We start from the raw sequence: 27,948 nt of genomic DNA, 5'->3' as shown, positions 1-27,948 counted from the left end.
ACTTAATTCCTGCAAACTCTGGGATGGATGCTTTCTGGGCCCAGGGATTTATGGATTTTAATGTTTTTAAGGCGACGCCTCACTTCTTGTTTTAGGTAGGTGAGATTTGTGGTAGAGTTTACATAACCTCTAGTCATCTGTTAGAGAATTCTCCTCTGTGAATACAGTAGTGATAAGTAGAGACCTGTGGGACATTACCCCTACTACTATCAATTTTTTTTTTCTTTTTGAACATGTATTTAATTTTTATATCTAACCAGCTTCTCTGGAGTACTATTACAGAACTGAGGTGTGGAGAGGTGTGTTTTTGTAAAGATACAGTAAAACCTCAGTGTTCGAACAATTCGGTTTTCGAACTAAATTTTCCCCTGATGTTTTGCTCGGTACTCGAACATTGCTCGGAATCCGAACAAAATCAGGGGGATAACTGTCAGCTGAACTGATGATCAGCTGACAGTTAGAGGTGTTTGGGAACAGTGAGAGGGAAGAGCGGGCGGCTATTTAAACTTGCAGCCGTGCTCCTGCTCCTCTCAGCTGCGGGGGACACCCCGTAAAGAAGCTGGGATTCATCTCATTATGATGGGATTCCCCACTTCTTTACAGGGTGTCCCCAGCAGGTGAGAGAAGCAGGAGCACGGCGGAAAGTTTAAATAGCCGCCTGCTCGTTTCTCTCACTGTGGGGACACCCTGAAGCCGGCCGCACTGCTCCCCGTACTGACCTGAAACTCTACATCCGACCCCGCCGGCCCGGAGCACCTTTTGTACGCTTCCCCCCCCACAGCCGCACGCATCTGCTGTTCTGCCGGCGGCCCTGCTCACATACTCCTTGCTGCTTCCTCCTGCTGCTCCCCGCCGCATCTGCAGGGTGAAGGAGAGTCTGCAGAGGCGGGTAGGCGAGTAGGGTAGTAGTATGTTAATAGCACAATAGAACAAGTTGAAGCGCTTCCAGGGTTCGTTTTTGTGTGGCCAATGGAGAGGTGTGTTAGGCTTTTATCTCTTCAGGTTTTCTGTCCTGCGGTGGGAGGTTTTCTCCAGAGGTGTGGTCATGGGCTTATGGAAAGGCTATTACCATAAGTAATTCTGGTTATTTCATTTATAGTCCCCTTGGTCTCTTTGTGTCAGGAGGTGTCTGGGGCTTTAAATAAATGTACAAATATTGTTCGTGAATTGTTACTGAGGGTTAGTGATTGGAAACTATGTAATTGGTTTTTATCGTATAAATTGGAAATCTTTAGGATTCCTCTGTCCATCTAAGATTTAACACTTTAAGTCTGAGATACTAAAAGAGCACAGAACGAGAAATAGGTATTGGGGGCGTTAGCGTCTAACACTTTTGCTCAAAGTAGTGTCTGTAGATTTCCGTTGTTCAATAAGGAGTTATCTATCTGGACCCAGTGTTTGCTAACATCCATATTCCACCAGGACTTTTGCCGAAAGTGTTGCTGCTTAGTATAGCTGAGGATCTGGGAGCCCCATTTGGGCTTGGTTAGTAAAACATAGGATATTCTTGGCTTGATCCCTTTCATGTAAATGCTGAAATCAGCTTTCTAACTTTCATAAAGTAGGTGTTGCGTAAAGGAATAGCCAGTGTGCAGATACATTAGCTTTGGCAACAGCAACATTTTAAAGCGTCACTATCAGCAGGGTCTTCCCAGAGAACCTGCTGAAATGCAGCAGAAGCTGTGTGCCTCAGTAGTACACAGCCACTACTTTAACCCCTGTCCTTCCCTGCATTGTTTGTTAAATCACTATATGCAAATTACAAGCGTAAGAGCATTTAGGGCATTGCTCTGGGCCAGAGAGCATAGCCTCGTCCTGCCCCCTCCCGTGCCGCCCCCTATGCATATTCCTAACTGCATAGTGGGCTTTATACGGGACGGCTGCGCAGGGAAGCAGTCCCACCGGAGACAGGCTGCTTCCCGCACATGCGCGAACCCCCCAGGCCGCCACTGATCCTCCCGGAAGTTCTTCAAAATGTAAGTATAAAGTTTATTTTACACTTACGTCCTGTGGGACCTCCGGGAGGATCGGCGGCGGCACTGGGGGTTCGCACGTGCACAGGAAGTAGGGACTGCTTCCCTGCGCAGCCGTCCTGTATAGAGCCCACTATGCAGTTATGAATATGCATAGTGGGCGGGACAGGCTGAGCGGGGTGCAGCGATGCTCTCTGGCCCAGAGCAACGCCCTAAATACTCTTGTGCTAGTAATTTGCATAAGATCATTTAGCGATTTAACAAACAATGCGGGGGAGGACAGGGGTTAAAATAGTGGCTGTGTACTACTGAGGTACACAGCTACTGCGGCATATCAGCAGGTTCTCTGGGAAGAACCTGCTAATAGTGCTGTTTTAAAAGCTTCAACCGTCCAGCCCAGGAGATCAAGTTTTTCCCCATTGGAACTGCTAACTGCTGCAACTCGGCTAGTAAAGGTAACTCATTCTTACTAAAAAGATTGTCCAGTGGAACTGTTATGACATTACCTAGGTAATTTGTAGAATTTTGTTTCCAGTCCAGTTGACACTGAGTTTTAAAATGTTCTGTCAATTTGTGGTAAACTTAATGACAAGGCCTCTAAATTTGATTGATTCAGTTTATAAAGAGATGCCACTTTCCCCCATAGTGGTCACTTCCAAATCTGTAAAACTTTCTACCACCAGTTTATTTAAAGCTAATTACTCTGACTTAAGGCCCTATTACACAAAGCAATTAGCGGCCTTATTTGGCCGATTATCGCTTTGTGTAATAGAAGGAGACAATCAGCCGATATGAAAGATGTTGGCTGATCGTTATCTTTTAATATCTTTAAACATGTTGAAAGACAAATGAGGAGCATAGCAGTGTAATAAGACAGTGGCAGAAGACCGCTGCTATCTCCTTTTAGCTTGCCAGACAATCTAAAGATCGTCAGCTTAGCCCCCCCTGCACTTAACCGCTCGTTGTCGTTGCAAGTCCGCGAGCGAGCGCGGAATGAGGAGCATGTGAGCGCTAACTTGACAGGTTGCCGCTCTCTTGCTTCTGGATATCTCACCCTTTAGATATTTCTTTGTAAGCTCTACTGGGGACAAGTACTGACGTTATTGGAGATAATCTGTAAAGTTATAATATAATATCTGTAAATTATAATACAATATATTCATGAAATAAATATAAATGCCTATTTGTTTACATCTTTTTCAGGTGCTAAAGTGCCACCTTCTTGTTGGACAGTACTCCTTCAGGATCGAATGACATTAATTATGCTAGCCATAGGCAAAGAGCTGTACCTTTTAGACAGCACAGCTTGTTCTATTATAGTAAGTAAAAGAGGAGTAATTTTGTTAAAGAAACACCAAATGTAAAAATGAACAGAAGATAAACTTGCCCACACAGTTTGTGTAGATTTTTTTTCTTATTTCTTAAACAGTCTTGCAGAAATCAGGCAGATAACACAGAAGTTCAAAGGGAATCTGTCAGTACCTGGGCTGGTCCCAAGGTGCTGACAGTGTAGTGAAGGTGTATGTCCTTTATTGTGTGTGGTACTGTTCCTGTAGCAATCGGTGCAGTAGATATTTCTTATTTTTGCCCGTAACTTGTAGTGGTAAGGTGTTTAGTACCGCACTTAGGTGCGTCTCGCCACCACTTCCTCCTCCCTGTTTGCTGCCCGGCCCTACCCGTTTGATTGCGGCCCGGCTTCCTGGTGACATTGCTGGCAAGGGCCGCACAACGACTTGGCAGTATGCGCATGCGCCCTGGATCTGTCGGGTATTGCACGCTCCTGCGTCCCAAATCGCGCATGCGCATACTGGCCAATCGGCGCGCGGCCCTTGCCAGCAACGTAAACAGGAAGCAGGAGGCCAGGCCACAATCAAACAGGGAGGGCCGGGCAGGAAGGAGGAAGTGGTGGTGAGGCTTGCCTAAGTGCGGCACGAACGCCTCACAAGTTATGGGCAAGTATAAGAAAGATCTACTGCACCGATGGCTACAAGAAAGGTACCACACACAATAAGGGACATACACCTTCACTGTCAGCAGCTCGGGACCAGCCAAGGTGCTGACAGATTCCTTTTAAGTGAACCTTTTACCTGTGATTTAGGTTCCACACTGCTAATGCGGTTATATATCTGTTAGGTAATGTAGACAAACAGTTCCTTTCAAATATCTTGAAATGTTTGTCTGTGCCACCAGAATGTAGAAAAAGGCCTGTATGTGCAAAGTGTCCTGAAATGCTAAATGCTCTTTCCAACCCTCTCCCGGCTTGATTGACAGTCCCCCACAGATATAGGAAAGGTCTCGTTGACTTAACAGCTACGTGAATTGCTTTTGACAGATTCACTTACAATAAAGTGATGGCATGTTAGTATATCCCATGCGTTTTACCCCCCCCCCCCCCTTCCTTGCTGGGCAGTAAGGTGGTATGGTTACTCACAGGGGATGATGCCTTGCTCATGGCAGAGCATTATTTCCTAGTTTTGACATTGTATCAGTACAGCTGAATGGCCTGTCTGACCGCATCTCTGCCTATCTACAGTCTACTGCTAATTTGGAGTAGACAAGAAGTCACTCTCATACTTCACCTTCAACTATCTATATGATACTTACCGGGTCCATATACAATCGTATCACAAACTTGCTTAAGTTTTAAATTTGGCGCCATCCTCGCACATGGTCCCGCGGGCAACAGCAGACATTACGCATGCGCTTGACCAGAATTCCGTTATTACAGAGCGGACTTCAGCACTAAGCGCCTGTCACTATCAACACTGGGAGTGACTTACAACGCTGCTTCCATCTCTTCAAGAGGTAACCCCTCCCCCTGCACTGACAGCTCATACCCGTCCTGGACTCCAGACTGCCAGCCATACCAAGGACCGGTGAGCGGTGTATATATGTTGCAGTGAAATGATAGAATCAGGGATTTGATCAAATTGCGGGAAATGATGAAATGACTAAGTCTTCCATCATTTCCCTGAAGAAAGTCAGTGATTTGATCAAATCACTGACCCCTTTCAGGGAAATGATGGAATGAACCAGTCAGGAGTCGCCCCGGCTCTGTATATTTATTAAGTAACACGACAATAGTCATTGAAGCGAAAATGTATCTATTCGAAACTAAACTGCCGACCGAAACAGCTCCCCAGACCGAACCGCTTTCAACGCACAGGAATCCTCTGCTCCCTGTGACTCACCGTTGGCACAGCACATGGTGCGGAGATGTTATGAATGTGAAGTTATCTTCTAGCAGTGTCCCATGGTGAGCATCGCACGTGGGGCAGACCATGCGCTTCATAACTGTGTGTTCAGCATCCAAAGCTGCCAGCTAGGAGGAGAGAGCCATGCCAGCAGCAGCTCTGGGCACACACTGGATGGGAGCTGCCGCCTGGATGCAGCACACATCAGATCTCCAGCCTTTTCCGTCAGCCCCCAGCAGGGTCTCCCATTCCCTGCACTGCACCCAGTCTGTGTGTGCCCTGGCTGGGATCTGGAGGGGATCAGCCCCCCCTGGGTGACGGAATTGTTTGACCCAGGCCAGGCAGGGCTAGGAGTGGTGATGCGAGGGAGCTGTGATGACAGGGAGGAGAAATACAGAAAATAATGACCTGACAAAGATAGGTTGGTTAACTTAGTCCAGACTCTATTGTTTTTATGCGGCATATCGTCCAGCCCTAACGTTACCTAAAATGCCACTTTTTTATTTATTATTTTTTGTAGACTCTACCTGGATTGAGTCCCCTGTCTGGCGCTTACCTACATATGTCCGTGTCATTTAATTATAAGTATCTAGCAGTTTTCACAGATAGCGGTTACATGTGGATGGGAACTTCATCACTAAAGGTAAGTACAACATTTGTGTCTGATAATAAATAATTTTCTAGTTTTGAGCCATATTTTCTAAAATATCTTTTTAACTTCTGTTGCAAATTTGGGATGATTCTTGATTTTTATTTTTTGGATAAACAAGCTAAAATGTCATGACATGCATTTTACAGGGAAGGGCGTGTATAGTAGTTGTTTAATACATGTTGATTAGCAGAATTCTCCTTTTAGGGTATATTCACACGGGTGGGCTCGCAGCGAGATTCTCGCTGCGAGCCCCGCAGGTCCTGTCAGTTCCCATAAACTACATACTTGCTGCGGTCTAAACGACCGCAGCGAGTATGTAATTATACCGCGCTTAACCCCTTCTACTCCCGCCGGCTCCCCCGCTGTAAGCAGCATACATTACCTGTCCTTGCTGCACGGGTCCGGCGTCCTGCTCTCCCGTCCGGCCAATTAGTGTGTTGCCCAGCCGCAGCCACTGATTGGCCGGGCGGGAGAGCAGGACGCCGGACCCGTGCAGCGAGGACAGGTAATGTGTGCTGCTTACAGCGGGGGAGCCGGCGGGAGTAGAAGGGGTTAAGCGCGGTATAATTACATACTCGCTGCGGTCGTTTAGACCGCAGCAAGTATGTAGTTTATGGGAACTGACAGGACCTGCGGGGCTCGCAGCGAGAATCTCGCTGCGAGCCCGCCCGTGTGAATATACCCTTAAAGGGATTGTCTGGGAAAAAACAGACTAAACGCAGAAATTCTGGCCAGTACAGAGAGTCACGGCTCAATGTGTCCATCAATCACATGACTGCCTTCTCTCTGTGACCGCTCAGATGGCCTAGGAAACATGGGACTTCCTGTTTTCTGACTGTTTCCTGTTTTTTGAGAAAAAAAACTGTCAGAAAACAGGAAGGAATGTAAATTGCAAACTTGCTTTATATAACATCTACTGTTGATTTAGACTTTGAAAGTTATAACAACAGTGACACTTTAAGCAGCAGCTAAAACTTGCTCAAGGTGAACCTGTGCAGGCTGGCTGCTTCTTTGTTCATCAGCTACAGACTGAAATATTTCCTTATTATATGTAGTATAATATTTTCTAGTATTTCTAAAGATTACTCTCTTGGCCTCCTCTGCACATTGCTTCTAATGCCTCCTCTCCCTGACCAGGATATTGGCAGGGCTAATATTGAATTCACGATTTTGAGCAAATTGCACTTTACCATAATGCCCAATTAATGAGAATCTGTCAGCAACTGGACCCGACCCGAGTTGCTGACCGTTTTATATCGGTCACAGAACCCTTATCAACATGCTACCTGTAGCTTATCGGTCAGTCCATGTAGCAGAAAATGTGTAATCTTAGTGTGACAAAGTGTCAAGGAGGAGTTGCGTTTCTCTGGCAGTGCTGCACTCTGTTATTCCTTTTCCTTGGTTCCTTCTCCCTACTCCTTTTAGATAAGATAATATCAGCATCCAGTTCCTTGACTTTTCCCCGCTACAGTGCTTGAATGAGTTTAGGATGCACGTGCGTCATCAGCAGTGCGAGAACTGGAGGCCGAAATGAATTTATTCAAAAGAAGGAGGAAGGAGGAACCAAGGAGGAGGTGTGTCAGAGTGCCACAACTCCTCTTTTACACTTTGTCACACTAAGATATTTTCTTCTACCTGGACTTATAGGCTACAGGTACCATGTGGAATAGGGTGCTGTGACCTATATAACACTGTCAGCAACTTGGGGCGGGTCAGAATGCTAACAGATTACCTTTTAATTAAGTTATTTCAATCCATTGCTCAGTCTTGTTTGTGCTCCTTTTTTATAGGCAAAAAAGATCACTAAAGAGTTAAATCAATTCAAATTGAGTAACAATTGTTTCCTACTTTGTCGAGTTGTCAAACATCATAGCCAGGAGACAATAAGAAGACTACTGCCTAATTTAATCTTTTCTTTTTCTCTTTCTTTTTAGGAAAAACTTTGTGATGTGACTTCAGACATAAGGCAGCAACCAAAACAAATGTCTTGGTAAACTCATTTTAATCTGTACTTTGGCCAATTTTAAGCCTTGAATAGGCATGCAGTCACACCCAAATGTTGTAAAGATCCTCACGCCGTGTTCAGTTTGGGAGTTGGCCTCACTCTGGGGGCCGGTATTTTGGAGGGGAACTAGTTTTTTTTTTTTTAATTTATCTACAGTGAGGTGGAGAGTCAAAGTGGCATGGCCCAGAATATCCTTAGGCCTGCAGCTCAAAGGGGGAGCGAGCCAGTCTCAATACTGCTGGACATAGCCCCCCCGCGCTCTGGGCCACACCACCCCCAGACACTGTGCTGCCCCAGCAATGGCCACCAATGGAACCACACAACACAGGGCAAAAGCAGAGTGAATAAAAATCTTACTCTAGTTCCAGTCTGGAGGTGGTGAGGCCCAGAGCCTAGGGGGGCTATGTCCAGCAGTAATGGGGCTGCTGGGCGACTGCGTTTCTCCCCCTCTGGCACTATTGTTGTTGCGGTGGAGGTCACCATTTGGGGCAGCACAATTTTTTTAGTTAGGGACCCACACATATTAGGAACCTTGACGTGGTGTGTGGGCTTATGCACTTTGATCAAAATGTGACTAACTCCTGATGTTGGTAGTGTGGAGCGCGGAGGCAGAGTGATCAGTGATAAGTAAATGGATTTTTGGAGTGTGAATGTCTCAAAAAAACATTCTCTTATGTTACTGGCTGTTTTTATCTTTTAAAGGGGAGATAAAACTTTTACTAAAACCTCACGATACAGTATAGCAGTATTCAGCTAAAGAGTGAAAACAACAGTGTACAATAAAAATGACCATGAAAGTGCTACAGAGTAGTAGCATGAGGGAAATAAAACAGCCCACACATGGTATATATATATAGTACTACAAGGTTGCATTAGGGTGCATTCACATGTACAGGATCCGCAGCAGATCTGCATCAGATTTGATGCTGTATTTACCATTAGGCACCCGTGGTCCGGTGCCTAGGGCAGCACTTTGCAGGGAGGGGGGCAGCACCTTAGAGCAGGGGGTAGGAAATAACTTTTTATTTATTTTTATTTTTTTAGTCTCCCACCTCCCATTTAGACTCTAAGGGGGGTGGTATGGTGGTATTGGTCAGGTCTGGTATGGCTGAGTTACCAGTTACAGTATGGCGGCATTGCTCAGGTCTGGTGTGGCGGTGGTAAATGTGACGCCTGGAGCTATTACCTACCAATCTACCGATCCTGTGGTGAGAATTCCCTCAGATGAAGAAATTTTATTTATATTTTAAGTAGTTAAAAACTATGAAAAATGCGATTTAGACAATGTTTCTACATGTAGAGAAATGCATGTGGCCAAAACCAATCTCCCCCACACTCCCCAAGATGGGGCGTCTTTAGGTTTAGTGCCTAGGGCAGCAGCAGCTCTTAATACGGTCCTGGCTGTGATACGGTGTGTGTGAAGCTACCCTTAGATGGGCATTTTCTCTGTAATCTTGTTTTTAAGAAAGTTTACATAGCACTCAATAAAAACTGAGGTAACCTCATTAAATTATCCGTTACAGTACAGCATAAGGAAATAAACAAATTTTAAGATAAATTTTGAAGTTTATCTCTTAGCCAAACTACGAATTCTCTGATTCCACGGGCGTGAAAAAGCCAGAAAGAGACATGAAGTGGGGAAAAAGAGAGAAAATGTTATGAGAAATAGGGGAAAGGAAGGAGTATGAGTAAGGGAGAAAAGAAAAAAAAAAAGGGGGGGGGGCAGTGAAGTGGTGGTGGTGAGGTAGATAAAAGGGAAGTTTAAAGGGGTTGTCCGGCGATAAAAAATTATTCACAGAATAACACACATTACAAAGTTATACAACTTTGTAATGTATGTTATGTCTGTGAATGGCCCCCTTCCCCGTGTCCCACCCCCCCCACCCGTGTACCCCGAAGTGTGGTGCGCTATACATTACCTGTCACGTGCCGACCACGGTCTCCGATCCTCAGCAGTGACGTCTTCTTTGGGAGGCCAGCGGATCTTTCCGAGTGCCGGCCGCCCTCTGCAGCGTCATCCGAAGCTCAGCCGCGATTGGCTGAGCATAACTGTGCTCAGCCAATCGCGGCTGAGCGGCTGATGACGTGGCCGCGTCATCAGCCGCTCAGCCGCGATTGGCTGAGCACAGTTATGCTCAGCCAATCGCGGCTGAGCTTCGGATGACGCTGCAGAGGGTGGCCGGCACTCGGGAAGATACGCCGGCCTCCCGAAGAAGACGTCACTGCTGACGATCGGAGACCGTGGACGACACGAGATGCGGTGAGTATAATGCACCACACTTCCGGGTCTAGCGTGGGTGGGGGGAAACACGGGGAAGGGGGCCATTCACAGACATAACATACATTACAAAGTTGTATAACTTTGTAATGTGTGTTATTCTGTGAATAATTTTTTATCGCCGGACAACCCCTTTAAGGATGAGTTTGTAGTAGTGTGTTTTTTATTTTTTTATTTTAATTTTTTAAAGAAATCCATAGTCCAAGCAATTTTAAGAGTCTCTGTAATAGGTTTTATTAAGCAAAAGAGATTCCTTCTGTACTCAGAAAGCTGTTTTGCAGGGTAAGGGAGCAGGGAGAGGAGACAAACAGTTCGTGTATAGCAGAGAGCACAATACAACATCCTGCAATCTTATCTCACCAAGTTCCAGAGACGCAGTAAGGAGTCTGACCTGTGAATCCAGCGTTTCATGTGCCCAGATACACAAGATCTCACAATGCGAAGCGCTCTCCTCCTCATTTTCTAAGAGCCATAACGCTTTTATTTTTCCACCTACAGGGCTGGTTGGGGCATCATTTTTTGTGCCATGATCTTTAGTTTTTATTAGTATCATACTGGTGTGAGAGAAAAATTGGCCGCTTAAAAAAAAAAAAAAAAAAAAAAATAAAAAAATTCTTAATTAAAAAAATTGTGGGAACAATATTATCTTTTTATATATTGGACAATTCCGCATGCTACAATATATGTTTAATTTTTTTCCATATTTTTATTTTTATAATGGGAAAGGAGGTAATTTAACTTTTATTGGGGGTTTATTTTATAAGGTTTATAAGGTTAAAAAAAAATTGTTTTAAAAACTTGACTTTCTTAAATGCAGCCATTGCTATGCAACACGGCGTTCAAGGGGTAATTACAGGCAGCTGCGTGACCGCTGCAGCCTTTAATTTTGCCCGGCTCTGGGGACAGTGCCGCGTGCTGCGCCAATCGCATTGAAGCGACATCGCACACATTAATACCCCTTCATAGGTCTTGCTTAACGTAGAAAAATGCAGTATTTGGTAGCACTAACTTTGATGCTAAACAGTGCACAGTATCAGCAGGAAGTTAGGCTTTCTCTCAGACAACGCCTGGTTTAACATAGCAGTATAAATGTTTCCTTGATATAGAATAATTCATTTTTAGTGGCACATTATTTTGATGCAAACCACTGGCCATACAGTGTAGCCAACCAGTGCTTACACTATCACTTGGTCGCAGACTAGCGTATAAACATGGTGTAAACATAAACAAAATGTTTGTTACTAGCAATCAAATGAAAAATTCTTACTGCATGTTGCTATGGACAACTGTGTTAAAACAACCCTTTGACACGGGCTGGATTATAACAGAACAGAGTATATATGCTTGCTTAATGCTGAACAATTAAATCTATTTTTCTCCACTTTTTCTTACTAAGGCTGCATTCCCACTTTCCGTGATCCTAACGGATCACTGACTTGGAATGCATGTACCGGAGTCCCCCCACGCCCGGACAGCATCTGTAATTAGATGCTGGGAGCGGGGGAGACTGTATTCATAAGGCGCCGCACTGTAGTAACAGCACCGCACGGCTGATTCATTACAGCGCGGCGCTTATGAATACAGTCTCCCCCACTCCCAGCATCTAATTACAGATGCTGTCCGGGCGCGGGGGGACTCTGGTACATGCATTCCACGTGGATCACGGAACGTGGGAATGCAGCCTTATTCTAAGGTTGCTGTTTTTGGTCAGGTTTTTTTATATATATATTGCTTTTTTAATTATGCTTTTAAAACCTTTCTTAACTGTAAACAAAGATAACTGGGACCAACTAACATATTTTTTGCAGTTTGCTACACTGGCTAATCATTAGGCAATTGAGCATTCCTAGTAACACTTGTTGCTGACAAATGGCCTGTGTAAAAGGGCTACTGATCAGGCCCCATTTGAACTTGTTCAGTTAATCAACCTTTAAAACATTGGCTGGAAGAGATGCCATGGTCTAATTCTGTGAATAATATCTTCAGCACCCTGTACCATTTGTTTCTATATGAAGGAGGCATTAGTATTTAAAATGTTCTCTTTGTTAGTATTTAAAATGTTCTCTTTGTTTTGTTAGGTGCATTAGACCACGGAGTAAACAAGTTGCAGTTGTTGTTCTTTGGGAAAAAGTGATTCTTGTTGCTGGACCCAAAGAAAACATTTTGTATCCTTTCAATTTTTTTCATCCCAAAAAAGTTAAGTAAATCAATACTGTTAAACCCTTAACAACAATTGCATATTTCCTTTGGATGAGGAAACTTTTATTGTCCCTGAACTTGATGGAGTCAGACTTATCTCTCATTCTGCACATGAATTTCTTCATGAAATCCCAAGTATGTACCCCATCAGTATACTTTTGGAGGCTATGTAAGGCCACATTCCCACACTCTGTATATACGGCCTGTGTACGGACTGTTTGCTACAAACCAATTTCCTAATTCATTATGAAGCAATGAGCTCTGAAACAGTTAAAGGGGTAGTGCGGCGGTAAAGAATTATTGACAGAATAACACACATTACAAAGTTGTACAACTTTGTAATGTATGTTATGTCTGTGAATGGCCCCCTTCCCCGTGTCCCACCACCCCCACCCATGTACCCGGAAGTGTGGTGCGCTATACATACCTGTCACGTGCCGACTCGTCTCCGATCTTCAGCCTACGATGTCGTCTTCGGGCGGCCGGGCCGAATCCCTCCGAGCGTCCTGAGTGCCGGCCGCCCTCTTCAGCGTCATCAGATGCTCAGCCGCAATTGGCTGAGCATAACTGTGCTCAGCCAATCGCGGCTAAGCAGCCAATGACGCCGCCTGCACCATCAGCTGCTCAGCCGCGATTGGCTGAGCACAGTTATGCTCAGCCAATTGCGGCTGAGCATCTGATGATGCTGAAGAGGGCGGACGGCACTCAGGACGCTCTGAGGGATTCGGCCCGGCCGCCCGAAGACGGCATAGCAGACTGAAGATCGGAGACGAGTCGGCACGTGACAGGTATGTATAGCGCACCACACTTCCGGGTACACGGGTGGGGGGGGGTGGGACACGGGGAAGGGGGCCATTCACAGACATAACATACATTACAAAGTTGTATAACTTTGTAATGTGTGTTATTCTGTCAATAATTCTTTACCGCCGCACTACCCCTTTAACGCGACTCTGTACCCACAATCTGACCCCCCCCCCCCCCCAAACCACTTGTACCTTCAGATAACTGCTTTTAGTCCAAGATCTGTCCTGTGGTCCGTTCAGCCAGGTGATGCAGTTATTGTCCTAAAAAACAACTTTTAAACTTGCAGCTCCGTGCCCATCGAGAGTATCTGTGCCCTAACTTTGCACCACCCCTCTGTCCCCTCCTCACCCTCCTCATCATTAGGAATGCTTCAGGCAGATTGTCTCCTATTCCCCACCTGTGTCAGCGTGGCACATGTGCTGCATCGTTAAGTACCTGTGCAATGTTCAGCATGGAGAAAATGTTCCAGTGGCATTCCTAATGATGAAGAGGGTGGGGAGGAGGAGGGACGGAGGGGTGGTGCAAAGTTAGGGCACAGATACTCCCGTTTGGCACGGGCTGCAAGTTTTAAAAGTTGGGTTTTTTTTAGGTACAAGTGGTTTGGGAGGGTCAGATTGTGTGTACAGAGTCGCTTTAAAGCTCCAGGTTCTGGACTGACACAGCTGTGTCTGTACACTGGTGCAGATATCTTTTTTTATTATTATTATTTTTTTTATCATGCTGTAAAACAAAGCTATACTTACTTGAAATCCAGGTCCAATCTCCTGAAGGCAGATTTTTGGTCTTGTGCTAGTTGAAAAAAAGTGACCACAGAGAAGGCAGTCATTTGATTGACGGACACATTAAGCCATGACATTCTGTTATTGGCTGGAATTTCCTATAGTTTGGTCTGTAGCATACAGTCTGTGCATGGACCTTATATACGGAACAAGTGAATTTGGCCTTAAATCTTTGAACCATGTTGTTCAAACCATGTTGTGGTTTATAACTATTGCAGCAATATCATATGTAAGTGTTTTTTTTTTTTTTGTTTTTTACAACATGTAATCATTGATTTTATTCCCAGTTTTTTTCTAGTTACCCTTGAAAACACAGCACTTCCTGTGTTTTAGACTTTTTTCCGAAAAAGTGTAAACCCAGGAAGTACTGTATTTTAAAAGTCATCTGTATGCTCCCAGAGAGGGCAGTTATTTTGTTGAAGGACGTAATGATCCGTGATACTCTTTTAGGTCCAGACTTCATTTGTTTAGTCTCTCTTTTTTTTTTTTTTTGACCAGCACAAGACTAAAAAGCTGCTTTCAAGAGACTGGACATGGATTTCAGATAATATAGCTTTGTTTTAAAGTATGCTAACTAAAAAAACCATCCTCTGTTGGAGGACTTATTTTTATTATATAAATGTTTAAAAAAAAAAAAAAAATTGTGAAGTGATTACCTATACATTAAATACAATACCACGTCTTTGTTCTTGTATGCTAGGTGTAATTCTCAGTGTCAGCTCTCATTCGCCAAATATGAACACTGCACAGCACCACTTCTCTTGTCCTGTATGTGTAGGTCTTTACATAATCTCTTATTCTGTATGTACACTGCACAATAGACAATATCTTGTCCTGTTTGGAGGCATGATCCTCAGTATCTGTTGTTGTTCTTTGTATAATGACACTTCAGTCTTCACAGTTTTTTGTTTTGTATGCTGGCTGTAATTCTAAGTATCTTCTCTTATTATGTATAGGTGAACACTTTACAGAGCCACTTCTCATGTATGCTATGTGTAATTCTCAGTATCTGGCCTTATTCTGTGTATATGGACACCACACTGTATCTGGGTGTACTTCCAAAATAGTACAAACACTCACAGGATGCTTGTACTTAAAGCGAATCTGCATCCCGATATGACCCCTTCCCCCGACCCCCCCCCCCCCCAAACCGCTGGTACTATTAGATAGCCACGTTTTATTTAGCTGCTGTTACCTTTGTTTTTGTAAAAAAAAAACATTCTTTTATTCCTGTGTGGCTTAGAGCATCCATGCTCCAGGCCTGCGTTGCCTCTTGGGTCTCCCTCCCTTTTGTTGGCGCAAACAGGTCTGGTGCAGGCACACTAATGTGACCCAACTACTTTGCTCTAGGTCAGGGTTTCTCAACCTGCGGTACTCGTACCCCAGGGGCTACGCAACGCAGGTTGATAAGATCCACGGGAGGCATTGGGGAAAAAAGGAAGGTGAAGATGGAATAGTCTGGAAACTCCAGTTAGGGTTGAGCAGTTAGAGCTTTGTCAGATCCTCTCATACAGAGCCCACAGTGCAGTGTGTAGTGAAGTTGAAAACAGCCCTGCGAGATAAAGCTGCAGCTGCTCCCACATACAGCCTGCTGAACATTGTGCTGGACAAAACATAACATCAATCAGTCATCTGTATGTGAGGGCAGTTGCATTGTAATCTGTGCGCATCCTTCCTGTGCACCTCCAGGAAGTTGTGCCTGTCCTCAATGTCTTCCTGTGCCCCTGCTGGTTCCTAAATAAGTAAGCCTGTCTATGTCCTCTCTCCTATCTATCTGTCTATCTATCTAAACAGGGCTGACTCAGCAGCACTTCTTCAGTGAAAAAATAACGAAGGTGTTTATTTCATTCCAAGCATGTGCGACGTTTCAACCACATCGCGCGGCCATTTTCAAGCATGAACATGTGATAAGTGACATACTATTTATACAGGTGTCAAAACAAGGGGTGTTAGCACCCAAGTGGGTGTAGCAAATTTACAAGTGACAAGCAAACAAATGCAATAATAAAATACAAAGTGAAAAAAAAAAAAAAAAAAAAAAAAAAATATATATATATATATATATATATATATATATATATATTGAAAAAATTAATAACTAAATAAAACAAAATAAATAAATTACACACACACACACACACACACACACACACACACACACACACACACACACACACACACTGTGCTGACTGTTACATAGTGTCAATCACGTGAAAATATAACAGTTTCAGGTAAGAAGAGTCCGCTTAAAGAAAAGCACACCAAGGATAGGTTGAGGCACAGCCTTTTCCTTAAGTTTATGTCTGATGATAATAATTCAAATGATTGTGAGCCACCCATATTAACGCCAATTCTAGACTCCATCAGAGACGTGCAGCAAGTAGGAAAAAGTGGATATATGGTTAACTGCGTTGCAGAGAATTCCTCCGTCAAAGGAAGACGCACCATAGAGCTTCTAGGAGCCTTCATAGAAAAAAGGTGAGTGTCGTCACCTTATATTCTACATTGAGACCATGTTGTTCCAGTGCATCAAGTTTATGGATCCACTCCAACTACTTCCTTTTTTAGGAGAAGGAGTCAATTCCCTCCCCTTTTGGGCTGTTCAGTTTAGTCAACTACCATCACCCTATGGTCGTTCTCAGTGTGCCCTTTTTTCAAAATATGTTTGGGCACGGGAAGATCTGTTCTCTTTTTCCTGATAGCAGTGGCGGTTGAGTCTGGTTCCCCTACATAAATCTTGAGGTAGGGACACCACAGAATATACACTATCCAGTCTTTGTTGCATGTATAGAACCCTTTGATCGGATATTCCTGTTTGGTGGCTGGATGTATGAATCTGCCCCCCCCCCCCCTGCATGTATCTGCAATTTAATGCACAACAGGCATAGGTATGAACCTTTTTTTCCAAGGTGCTAGATGTGTTTGTACTTTTGCTCCTATGTTCACACACAGAATTTTTGCTCAGTATTTTGGTCCTCATATTGCAACCAAAACCAGGAATGGGTTGAAAACACAGAGAGGCTCACACACTGTTGAAATTTAGTGGATGGCTGTCATTTAATGGCCGTCATTGTGAGCTTGTGTAGCTCTGTTGAGAATGAGAGAGAATTGGAGGCCATTAAAAGTAAATTACCCACTTTCAATTTGACACCACAGGAATGTGATTTTATATTTCTACTTTTACATCTGGTCTTGAATAACATTATACCTGTAGAAGAGGGGTGTGGCAATGGAGGCCAATGTGGCCCCCACGTACGCAAATAGTTTTTTTTTTTTTACTGTTTTGGAGGAACAGCACATCTTTGTGGCCCACCACTTCTAGCATGCTCTGGGATGGTGGCGCTTCATAGGTGCACTGCTTGTAGGGTTGGTACCGGTTGCCTAGCTATGGGACGCTGTCAGTCATGGTGATCTATGCATTGAACGCTGTGCACACTGACTTTGATACAGACGCATTGGTTTAGTACTCTATGGTGCGTCTTTTATGATAGAGGAATTCTCTGCAAGGCAGTTAACTATAGATCCACTTTATCCTACTTGCTGCATGTCTCCAATGGAGTTAAGAATTGGCGTTAATATGGACGGCTCACAATCATTTGATTTATTATGAACAGATATTAACTTAGGTTGAGGCACAGCCTTTCCTTTATGCTTGAGTGCGCTTTTCTTTAAGAGGACTCTTTTTACCTGAAACTGTTATATATATAATATATTTTTATTTTGTTTTATTTAGTTATTTATTTGGTGGTAACACCCCTTAATTGTTTAGACACCTGTAAATAGTATGTCACTTATCACATGTTCATGCTTGAAAATAGCCGTGCAATGCGGTTGAAACGTTGCGCTTTCTTCCTGAGACTGACTATTTGTCTATCTATCTGATTGTATGTAAAAACTTTTGCGTGCCCGAGGTTGACACAATGGATGCGGGGAGAATTGTATGTGGGCTGATGCGGTGTGTTTGCCAGGGCTGCTTTTCAGTCCCAGTCTGGCCCTGTGCTGACAGGTGCTGTGTGTGCGGGACAGGGAAGATTTGTGCAGCAACCAACTGTAACATCTGCCCATTGCACAAACCCTCTCAGCCCCGCACACACAGCGCCTGTCAATTAAGTACAGCTGCTTGAAGAGACAATGAGTATCAGTCCTGGGGGTGCGTGAAGCCAATCTGCTTGGTGCTCCTCATTTCTAGGAGTCAGCACGGCGGAGCAGAGACCAGGGCTGCATCTATACTAGACAGAGCAGGAACAGGATAGGTAAGTAAGTAAAGTTAGGGCCCTATTACACCGGACGATTATCGTTCAGATTATCGTTAAATTTTTTGAATCTAAACGATAATCGTTTGTTTGAATAGCAGTTAACGACTAACGACCGAACGAGAAATCGTTGATCGTTAATAAGACCTGGGCCTATTTTTATTGTTGCTCGTTTGCAAAACTGTTCGCATTGAATAAGAAGTCATTCGGTCGTTCGCAGTAGTGACAGACGCAATAGCGACAACAAGACAACCGCAAGAACGATCATAAGTAACGATTATCTTTCCATGTAAATGGGGGAAAGATTTCAGGTCTTTCGTAATAGCGGTTGTTTGGATCTTTATCGTTAACTATTATGTGAACAATAATTGTCCCGTGGAATAGGGCCCTTACTCAAGAGGCACAGTGTGTGTGTGTGTGTGTGTGTGTGTGTGTGTGTGTGTGTATAAAGATTAAGCATGTGTTTTGAAGATGATGCTGTCCTCAACCTCTTGTTGTTTGTTCTTCTATATGTGTATGTGTGTATATATAATATATATTTTGTAGGGATCTTCCCGGGGGATGGTGTGTTTGGACACAGTTCACAGCAGACTTGGACTTGTAAAATAACAGCTTGGCGTTTATTGGCAGCATAAACAGTCCAGAAAACATAAATACAGCAACACCGTGCTTTTTAAGAACAAAACAAAACAAAAAGGTCTTGCCTGTCTAGGCACTTACTAACAAGCAGGTCACCTGTCTGACACTTCAATCAGCGGTATGGCACGGTGTGAATAAGCTTCAGCAGCGGCTGTATTTCAAGCTCCCACCAAACACAGCATCCAGGCTGTTCACTCCTGGCTGAGAGCCATCACCTGCAGCTCTGTGGAGCTCTTACCTTCTTAGGCTGATTGCTCACCTGATGGCAAAACCCAAACTGGATCGGGGGGAGGGAATGGCAGGTCCCACTACCAACCTACCCGCCATTCCAGTAAATCCAGGCCCGGAAACAGTAAATAATAGCTAAGCAGCATAACACTGCTGAGCACAGATCCCTCCTGGACTCACCATCTCACTCTATGAAGCAACCTAGGTGAGATGTACATCCCCTCGAAGACTTTACCAGTGACATGTCTACAATATATATATAGTGTGGTATCTCTGTTCTCTAACTTAATTGGCTCTGGAAGGCAATTTGAGAACAGAGTCTTCCAATAGGAAATAATGTAAATGTGTTTAATTGGTTCCAGCACCCAACAATATTTACCTACTATGCCCGTATATTACATTGAAAAGTGCCCAGTTTAATCCCTACAGTACATTTCAGAACAGCACTATACTGTACAGCAGTGCTTCTCAAACTTTTTTTTTCGAATGGAGCCTCACCCAACAGACCAAGGCAATGCCTGGGCCTCACCTGACTGACCAAGAGGATGCCAGGACCTCACCATCTGTGGTGAAATTCCATTTAAAAGCTGAAAACAATGCTATGGCTAGCTTTTACCCATCTCCAGAGTTCTGAGATCAGCCATCTGTTTCTCTTATGGCTCTACTAGGCATTGCTCCCACCTAGCCAGAATCCTGCTCCACGCTGATGAGGGGTAACACCCCGAAACAGCTGTATGTGGATGGCTACCTGGCTATGGTTTTTCCCTTGTCATTACATTGACTTATAGGGCCACTTAATATGGTGGTTTTGGTGGTTTCTTTACAGGAGACACCCCTTGGCTGGGTCCTTCCCGGAGGGATATCTGGCTAGTCCTGGGTTTCGAGACTCTTTTTGATGAGGCTCCACGGGCTCTTCTTTTGCATATGCTAATAAAGCAAGTACCAAATAAATTAATAATGTTGCTAAAATGAAATTGCGCTACAGTGTTGGGTTACCCTGTCCTATAAGGGTAGTACGAGGCCCCAGGTTTTTGCGTCGCGTGAAGCAGACTTCACGAAACTGGGGTGGGGCTGTGTGTGCAAAGGAGCATGAGGATAGGCTAGAAAAAGAAGGAAAACTGACCCGCAGAACCCAGTGTTTCCTTTAGCTGAGCATACAACATACAAAAGGCATACAAAAACACAGTAGTGACACCTAGTGGGGAAAACACAGAACACCTCTGACCTTATCCCTCTGTCAGAACCTGAACAGACTTACTTTACCCAGGTTCATTAAAAGTTAGTGGCACACCTGTACTTGGACACTACATCTGTAGGGGGTGTACCTGGACACAAGGGGCATATGTCTGCTGGGGGGTATACCTTGACACAAGGAGCATACAGTAAGTCTGCAGGGGGTTTACCCATCCATAGGGTACATATGTCTGCAGGGGGTATACCGGATTACAATGGGCATATGTCTGCAGTGGGCATACCGAGCTACAATGGGCATGTGTCTGCAGGAGGGTATACCTGGCTACTTTAGACATATGTCTGCAGGGGCGTATAAATGGCTACAATGGGTATATATCTGCAGGGCAGGACATACCTGGCCAAAATATATGTCTACAGGAGGGCATATGTTGTTACATCAGGGCATATCTGCTTACGGGGGTGGGGGTGGGGGGGATGATAGTGACGACATACCTGGCTACAATTGGCATTTCTGTATACATGGGGCACACCTTTAATATAAGGGGCATATCTGGCTACAAGGGACATACTTGACTATAAGGGGAACCTCTTGCTGCAGGGAAATTATCCAACTATAAGTCTCATATCTGAGTGCAGGGCGCATACCTTACTATAGTAGACATACCTGACTACAGGGATCCTTTTATCAGACTACATGGGTATACTTGGTTGCATTGCCTCTAGCTACAGGGTGAATAGAAGTGCATTATCAATGACTACAGGGGGCATTGTTTAGGACTACAGAGAGTACTATATCTGGCTACAAGTGGCATTGTTACTAAGGAAGGGGACATAATTATTTGAGATTACTTGAGCATTATTACTGGGACCTACAAATTAGTCACATTTTTAGGGGGGGGGGTCTGATCTGGGAATCAACTGCTGACAGAGACTTTATGACTTTATATTAAGCCCATGGTTGCAGTACGATCTCTTCCTTATTTTGTCAGATAGCAACCTTGGGGGTACTTGACAGGAACATCTTATCACATGGGGGTACTTGGCTTGAAAAGGTTGAGAAACACTGTCATTGTACCTGCTCTGTCTAGTTCTTCTGTGTTGGGACCTGTCACTATTGTGGTGTATGGGTGGTAAGAGGTACAGGTTCCAGTTTGCAGGTTCCAACACAGGAGAAGTAGACTGCACAGGCGCAATTATAAGGTAGCCTAGAGCAAAAAAGCTGGGCCTTGTCAGTGCGCTTGCCAGGCTTTGTCAGGGTGCCACAGCGCATATGCTGGATTCTGTTGGAGCCAGAGATGATCATCCTGCCCAGTGTTTGTTGTTTTAGAGAAGGAGGGCAGAGAGAAAGACCTAAGGGACGACGCAGGCCTAGGGCAAGTATAGCCCCACCTAGGTCCCACCTCTTTGACACCATGCTACCGGAATAAAATGTTGTTTTTTTTTTGTTTTTTTTTATTTACAAAAATCAAAGGTATCCAACAGTAACAGTAGTTTGGGTGGTGGTGGTGGGGCACAGATACTGGTTCATGTTAAACTTTTTTGGTGTTTTTATCTTCATTTTGGTATGCAAGTTTCCAAAAATGCTTTACAGAGTGCAGTTGCTGTATTATAAGCAAGGTTTATAATCACCCTTTAAAATTCAAAGTCCAGCATTATAACCAAGTGATAGAGTTTGCTTAGGTTCTCCTATGGTGCCTTGTCATGACAACTTTCTGCATACAATATTTCAAAAGCAATATGTACTGCTTTGTAAAAATACCTAAGATAAATATGGATTTTCTCTTAAAGGGAAACTCTAGCAAACATTTTTTTTTCTTTTAAATTAACTGATGTCAGAAAGTTTTACAGATTTGTGATGTACTTTTTAAAAATCTTGAGTTTTCCTATACTTACCAGCTGCTAAATGTCCTGCAGGAAGTGGTGTACTCTTTCCAGTCTAACACTGTGCTTTCTGCTGCCAACCTTTACTGCTCTGGACAGTTCTTGTCATGGACAGAGTCTGCAACAGAGAGCACAGTTTCAGACTGAAAACAGGACATACAGCAGCACATAAGTACTGGAAGACTGGAGATTTTTTAAATATAAGTAAATTACAAATCTGTACAACTTTCTGATAGAAGTTGATTTAAACTTTTTTTTTCCACTGGAGTACCCCTTTATTGCTTTCCAATGCCTTTTTTTCAGAATTATATGTATGTCTTACCTGAGTGTTCCCCCTACTCCAGTCCTCAAGGACTACCAAAAGGTCATAATTTAAAGAGGTGTTCCACCCAAGAGCTAAAGAATTAAATGCTCCCAAATGCTGATCTTACTCACCAAGTCCATCTGAGTATATTGACCCATATCCCATCTTTCTAGCTGCCACCATGCCTGAGTTAAAAGTTTTTCTAAACGCCAGTCTATATCCAATATGGTGCCACTCAGGAAACATGTTAATTCTTTGAGCGGAGAGTGGAGACATGCAAGGCCTCCCATTGAAAAAGATAGCCAGCGGGATTTAGTGCGGAGTCCGCGGGCCGGGGTTCTGAGCTAAATCTCTGTGCCGATTCCATAGTATGAATGGGCCCTTAGGGTGGATTTATATGTAACAGATCCACAGCGGTTTTCAAGCTGCGAGTTTGCAGCGAAATCTGCTGTGAATCCCTTAAATGTCGCTTTTAATAAGATTACATACTTGCAGCGGAATTGTCATCCTGCTGCGAGTATGTAAGAGGCAGCCCCCTCAACCATCCTGGGGCCCAGTGCATACATTACCCAGTCTGTGTCGGGGGCGGGGGGGGGGGCATGTCATGACTGACATGGAGAAGCATGTGACCATGCCCCGCCTCCCAGTGTCCACCACTGAGCCAGACTCGCCACAAAGCAGGGCAGCACAGCCCTTTTAAAGCGACTCTGTACCCACAATCTGTCCCCCCCAAACCACTTGTACCTTCGGATAGCTGCTTTTAATCCAAGATCTGTCCTGGGGTCCATTCGGCAGGGGATGCAGTTATTGTCATGAAAACAACTTTTAATCCGGCAGCGCTGTGCCTAACGGCCTGGACTTACATTTGTATATGCATTAGGCTGGCACCACCTCTCTGTCCTTCCTCCCCACCCTCCTCATCATTAGGAATGATCCAGGAACATTTACTGCTGTTTGAGCTTTGCACAGGTGTGTTAACAATCCAGCCCATGTTCATTATACACACAGGTGGGGAATAGGAAGCAATCTGCCTGGATTATTCCTAATGATGAGGAGGGTGGGGAGGAAGGGACAGAGAGGATGTGCCAGCCTAATGCATATACAAATGTAAGCCACGGCCGTTAGACACAGTGCTGCCGGATTAAGTGGTTTTTATCACAATAACTGCATCCCCTGCTGAACGGACCCCAGGACAGATCTTGGATTAAAAGCAGCTATCTGAAGGTACAAGTGGTTTGGGGGGTCAGATTGTGGGTACAGAGTCGCTTTAAGGATTTGTGTTCATTGTAGTTTTTTTTTTCAACATGGGCACTTAAACATATATCCACAGTTTTGGTGGGGATTATTTTCATGGGGTGGCGCAATAAGTCACTTTTTATTATTTTTGGCACCAAAAATGTGTTGTACAATAGGAATTAAGCTTACAAACAACCAATGCATGTCATGTCAATATAAATGTATATAAAGTATACAGAAGAACCTCTTCATGATAATGATGTAATAATAGCATATTTTGCATTATTCCGTGTTTCCCCGAAAATAAGATAGTGCCTTATATTAATTTGTACTCCAAAACAGGCACTATTATTTATCTTATTTTTTTATACTATTACCATTCTCACTTATGGGGTCACCTGTGTAGTTTCTTCTTATCCTATGAGTAATGCATCTTTATAGTTGATTTTATTGTATCTGGAATCATGTATTACATATGTAACCTTACTGTAACTGTAGTTAAGTGCTCACAGTAGAAAAAGGTGGACTGGATAAAAATGGAAGAAAACAGGAGCTATCTGGAATTCTGGATGCTCCCATAGAGTTCTATGGGGCATTTGTACCAGAATTCCAGACCATTATAGGACATGTCCAAAATTTTAGGACTGATTTTCCAGCATAGACCTCCTTCAGGAAAAGCCTTAGATTTGACATTTTTTTTCTTTTCTGTCTTTTGTTTGTTTTTCCAGAGGCAACTGAAGAAATTTTTAAAATTGCCTCCATGGCCCCAGGAGCACTTTTGATGGAAGCACAAAAAGAGTATGAGGTAAATGTCAGCTTGAAATTGTAATTTTGTACTTTTATGTAAACCAGTAATATGCCATGATGATACCAAGTCTGCAAAAATGGATGGCTTATCCTTTGGATTGGCAACCAATATTAGATCATCAAGGTCCAACTCCCTCCAACCCCAATGATCAGCTTAAACTGTGATTAATTGCTATGGGCAACAAAGAACATTCTTTCTGTAAGACAGCTTGATAAATCTTCCACTATTCGGAAATAAATGACTGGGTTACCAGTGTATACTATAGTCTAAATCTAGGAGTGTCATCTGAAAACCTTGATCATTTATGCACCTTTGCATATGTTGATGTCTGAAAGTGTAATTGCCATTAAAATTGTTTTTTGCAGAGATCAAGACAGTACAAGCGATTTTAAGAAACTCTGTAATTGATTTTATTAGTCAAAAAAAGACTGGTTCTGCTGTGTCCATTATGACATACGGAGGGGGGGAAGGGGATAAGTGAGCAGGAAGAGGAGAGAAACAGCTCTGCTGTTTGGAGACTGTCTGGGCACATTAAACGTTGCTTTCGCAGGTCAGAAAGGTCAGTGCTAATCTTGATAAGAGAAGATAGCAGAATGTTGTGTTTTGCAGGGCTGCGTTTTTCTCCTCTCTGTGCTCACTCATCTTACTTGATCCCTCCCCCCTCCATAGAGCATAATGGACACAGGAATCCTCCTTCTGAAGTGAGAGTGGAAGGCTGCAAAAAAAAAAAAAAAAAAGGTTTTTGAGTACAGGAGGAAATGCTTTTGCTTTCCTTTAAAATTGCTTGTACTATTGATACTTATTAATCACTGAAAAATGACATTTAAAGGAGAAGTCTGACAATTTTTTTTTGTTAAAGTATTGTGTTGCCTCCCAAAAGTTACACAAATCACACTTAGTACGGGAAATGCACATAAAGTGCTTTTTTTTCCCTGCACTTACTACTGCATCAAGGCTTCACTTCCTGGATAAAATGGTGATGTCACGACCCAACTCCCAAAGCTGTGCGCTCTGAGGCTGCTGAAGAGGATGATGGCAGGGGGACACTGAGGGACACAGGGCACTGGAGGGACACTGAGCATCCCTCTGCCATCATTCTCTCCAGCAGCCACAGCCCGCACAGCTCTGGGAGTCGGGTCGTGACATCACCATTTTATCCAGGAAGTGAAGCCTTGATGCAGTAGGAAGTGCAGGGAAAAAAGCACTTTATGTTCTTTTCCCGTAATAAGTGTATATTGGGGATTTGTATAACTCTTGGGAGGCAACACAATACTTAAATAAAAATTTTTTGCTGGACTTCTTCTTTAAATAACGGTTAAGCTTTAAAGTAACACGCCCCCCCCCCCACACACACACACACATTGCAGTACATCCCCAGCATCCCCCAAACCAACCCCCTCTTTTGTCGCTGCTGCAGCACGTCCCCTTACATTACTGGTATCCCCCCAACCAGCCGCCGCTTTTGCTCCAAGCTCACTGCCGCCCCCTGCTTCCTGCCGACTCGTTCCCTGATGTCCCCTCGGCAGCGAATGATGAGAGCTGCCAGGGGGACATTAGGGAACGAGTCGACAGGAGCGTCAGTGAGCTTGGAGCAGAAGCGGCGGCGGCTGGTTGGGGGAATGCTGGTGACTGGGGGGGGGCGGGTTGGTTGGGGAAATACTGGGGATGTGCTGCAGCAGCGGCAGGGGATGCTGGTCATGTGGGCTGTGCAGCGGCGGTGGGGGGATGCTGGTGATGGGGGCCCCCCCATCATCTGCTCATACTATGAGCACATGATGGGAGTAGTACTACAGTGTATGTGGAGGAGGCAGTGGGGCTGGGGGGGGGGGGGAGATGCTGGTGATGGGGATCGGCCTTGGTACTACTTCCCCATACAATGAGCAGATGATGGGAAAAGTAGAACAGTGTATATGTGGCACCAGCACCGAGCGGGGAGGGAGGGGGGAGGTAGTTAGAAGCACAAGCTTCTCTCTCTCTCCCTGCTCAGTGCCGTTAACGTTTATGGAATACTTTGGGGAGTCAGCCCTATTTACCATGTCTGGCCCCCTTGATGACTAACACCCCCCACCCCCAGACACGAGCTGTCCCAGGTCATGAATCATGCCGGGGTAACTCTTGATTCCCTGTCCAGAATGCGGGCTGCTAAGAGACCCATGCTCTTCCTGTTGGTCACAGTCTTGGCGTTCCTCTGACCCTTCTTCAGATGAATCCACTGAAGACGGTTCCGGAACACCTCTGACTCTGCTTCAGAGCGTGACAGGGAGGATATGCTGGCCTCTGTGGTGCAAGACTTGATCCGTGCCGTGCAAGACACCTTACACATTGGGAACGAGTCCTTCTCTACATCTAGAAGTGAGGTCTCCTCCATAAGTGACAACTTTTGGTTTTCTCTAGTAATAAGAACTTTGATGGTCTCAGAAGTATCCTGATAGGCGCATACCCTCTTCTAAGCGTGCCAAGGCTTTGTTTCACTTTTCCCCTAAATTGTTCTCTGCAAGGATGGTACCCCATCTGTGGACCCCCTGTCTACCGCCTCTTTAAGTCCACCAATCTACCCCTGGCAAATGGTGTTTGTCTAACAGACCCTGTGGATAAGAAGATTGATGCCTTCTCCAAGTCTGCCTTTATTGCGTCTGGTTCGGCTCAGCGCCCTGCCTTTGCAGACTCCTGAGTCAGTAAGGCATGTTTTTCTTGGGCCAAACAGTTACTCCATGACCTCTCTGTGGATGCTCCTCGTGAGGACCTCCTTTCTCTAGTCTCGCAGATCCTTCATGACTCCAAGTACCTGTGCGGCCCTTTCCAGTAAGTGACTCGACATGGTTGTTTGAAGACTTTGTAGTCATTCACTGCCCTGTTTGGCTAAATTCTTAGTTGAATAATGCAGTCTCCAAAAAGGCTCTTACTTGTCTTCCCTTTTTTAGGCAGCAGGCTTTTTAGCGAGGGATTGGACAAGATTTCAGACATTACTGATGGGAAGAACTCCTTGCTTCCTCTGAACTGGTGCAGACATCGCCATCCTCCTAGGCATTCCACCAGATGTTGCACCCTGCTTAGAATGCTCCTCATGCTCCCTCTTCCAAGAAGCTCTGTTTTATGCCCAGGCCTTCCTGGCAGCCTTGTTCCCTTCCTTTCAAGGCCCTGTCCCCAAGGCTTCTTCCTGAAGCTTTTCCCCACTCAGATCTCTTCCTCGAGTGGTGGGCTGTCTGCTCTCCTTCAAGGAGCTATGGCTCGCCTATGTGGCCGATGTGTGGGTTCAAGAGGTGGTGTCCTCAGGGTACAAGATCGAGTTTGAGTCCATTCTACCACCTCATTTCTTCCCAACAAATCTCTCACACTCTTGTGCAAGGCTTTCAGAACTTTTTCTGGTGATTTTAAAATCTCCTCGCTCAAGGGGTTATGGTCTCAGTCCCCCCTTCCGAACGACTCCAGGAATTCTACTCCAACTTGTTCATTCCCTAAAAGGAAGGTTCTGTCTGCTCCATCCTGGATCATAAGAGACTCAACAAACTTGTTTGCCT

The 27,948-nt window shown here is 44.5% G+C and overlaps 1 protein-coding gene across 3 annotated transcripts in view; it reads left to right on the top strand.

The window, feature by feature from the left end:
* VPS16 (VPS16 core subunit of CORVET and HOPS complexes) overlaps window positions 1-27,948 on the top strand; it is a 135,599-nt gene that overhangs the window by 30,494 nt on the left and 77,157 nt on the right. For all 3 annotated transcript variants that reach the window (XM_069985340.1, XM_069985341.1, XM_069985339.1), the window contains 6 exons: window positions 3,177-3,292; window positions 5,688-5,810; window positions 7,754-7,809; window positions 12,181-12,267; window positions 12,342-12,436; window positions 24,351-24,427. In XM_069985340.1, the coding sequence (XP_069841441.1) occupies window positions 3,177-3,292; window positions 5,688-5,810; window positions 7,754-7,809; window positions 12,181-12,267; window positions 12,342-12,436; window positions 24,351-24,427 (554 nt within the window). The remainder of the gene's footprint in view (window positions 1-3,176; window positions 3,293-5,687; window positions 5,811-7,753; window positions 7,810-12,180; window positions 12,268-12,341; window positions 12,437-24,350; window positions 24,428-27,948) is intronic.

The sequence above is a fragment of the Dendropsophus ebraccatus genome, chromosome 9, assembly GCF_027789765.1.
Source record: "Dendropsophus ebraccatus isolate aDenEbr1 chromosome 9, aDenEbr1.pat, whole genome shotgun sequence".
In the NCBI taxonomy this organism is placed as follows: Eukaryota; Metazoa; Chordata; class Amphibia; order Anura; family Hylidae; genus Dendropsophus; species Dendropsophus ebraccatus.
This window is presented reverse-complemented; position numbering and strand designations above follow the sequence as displayed.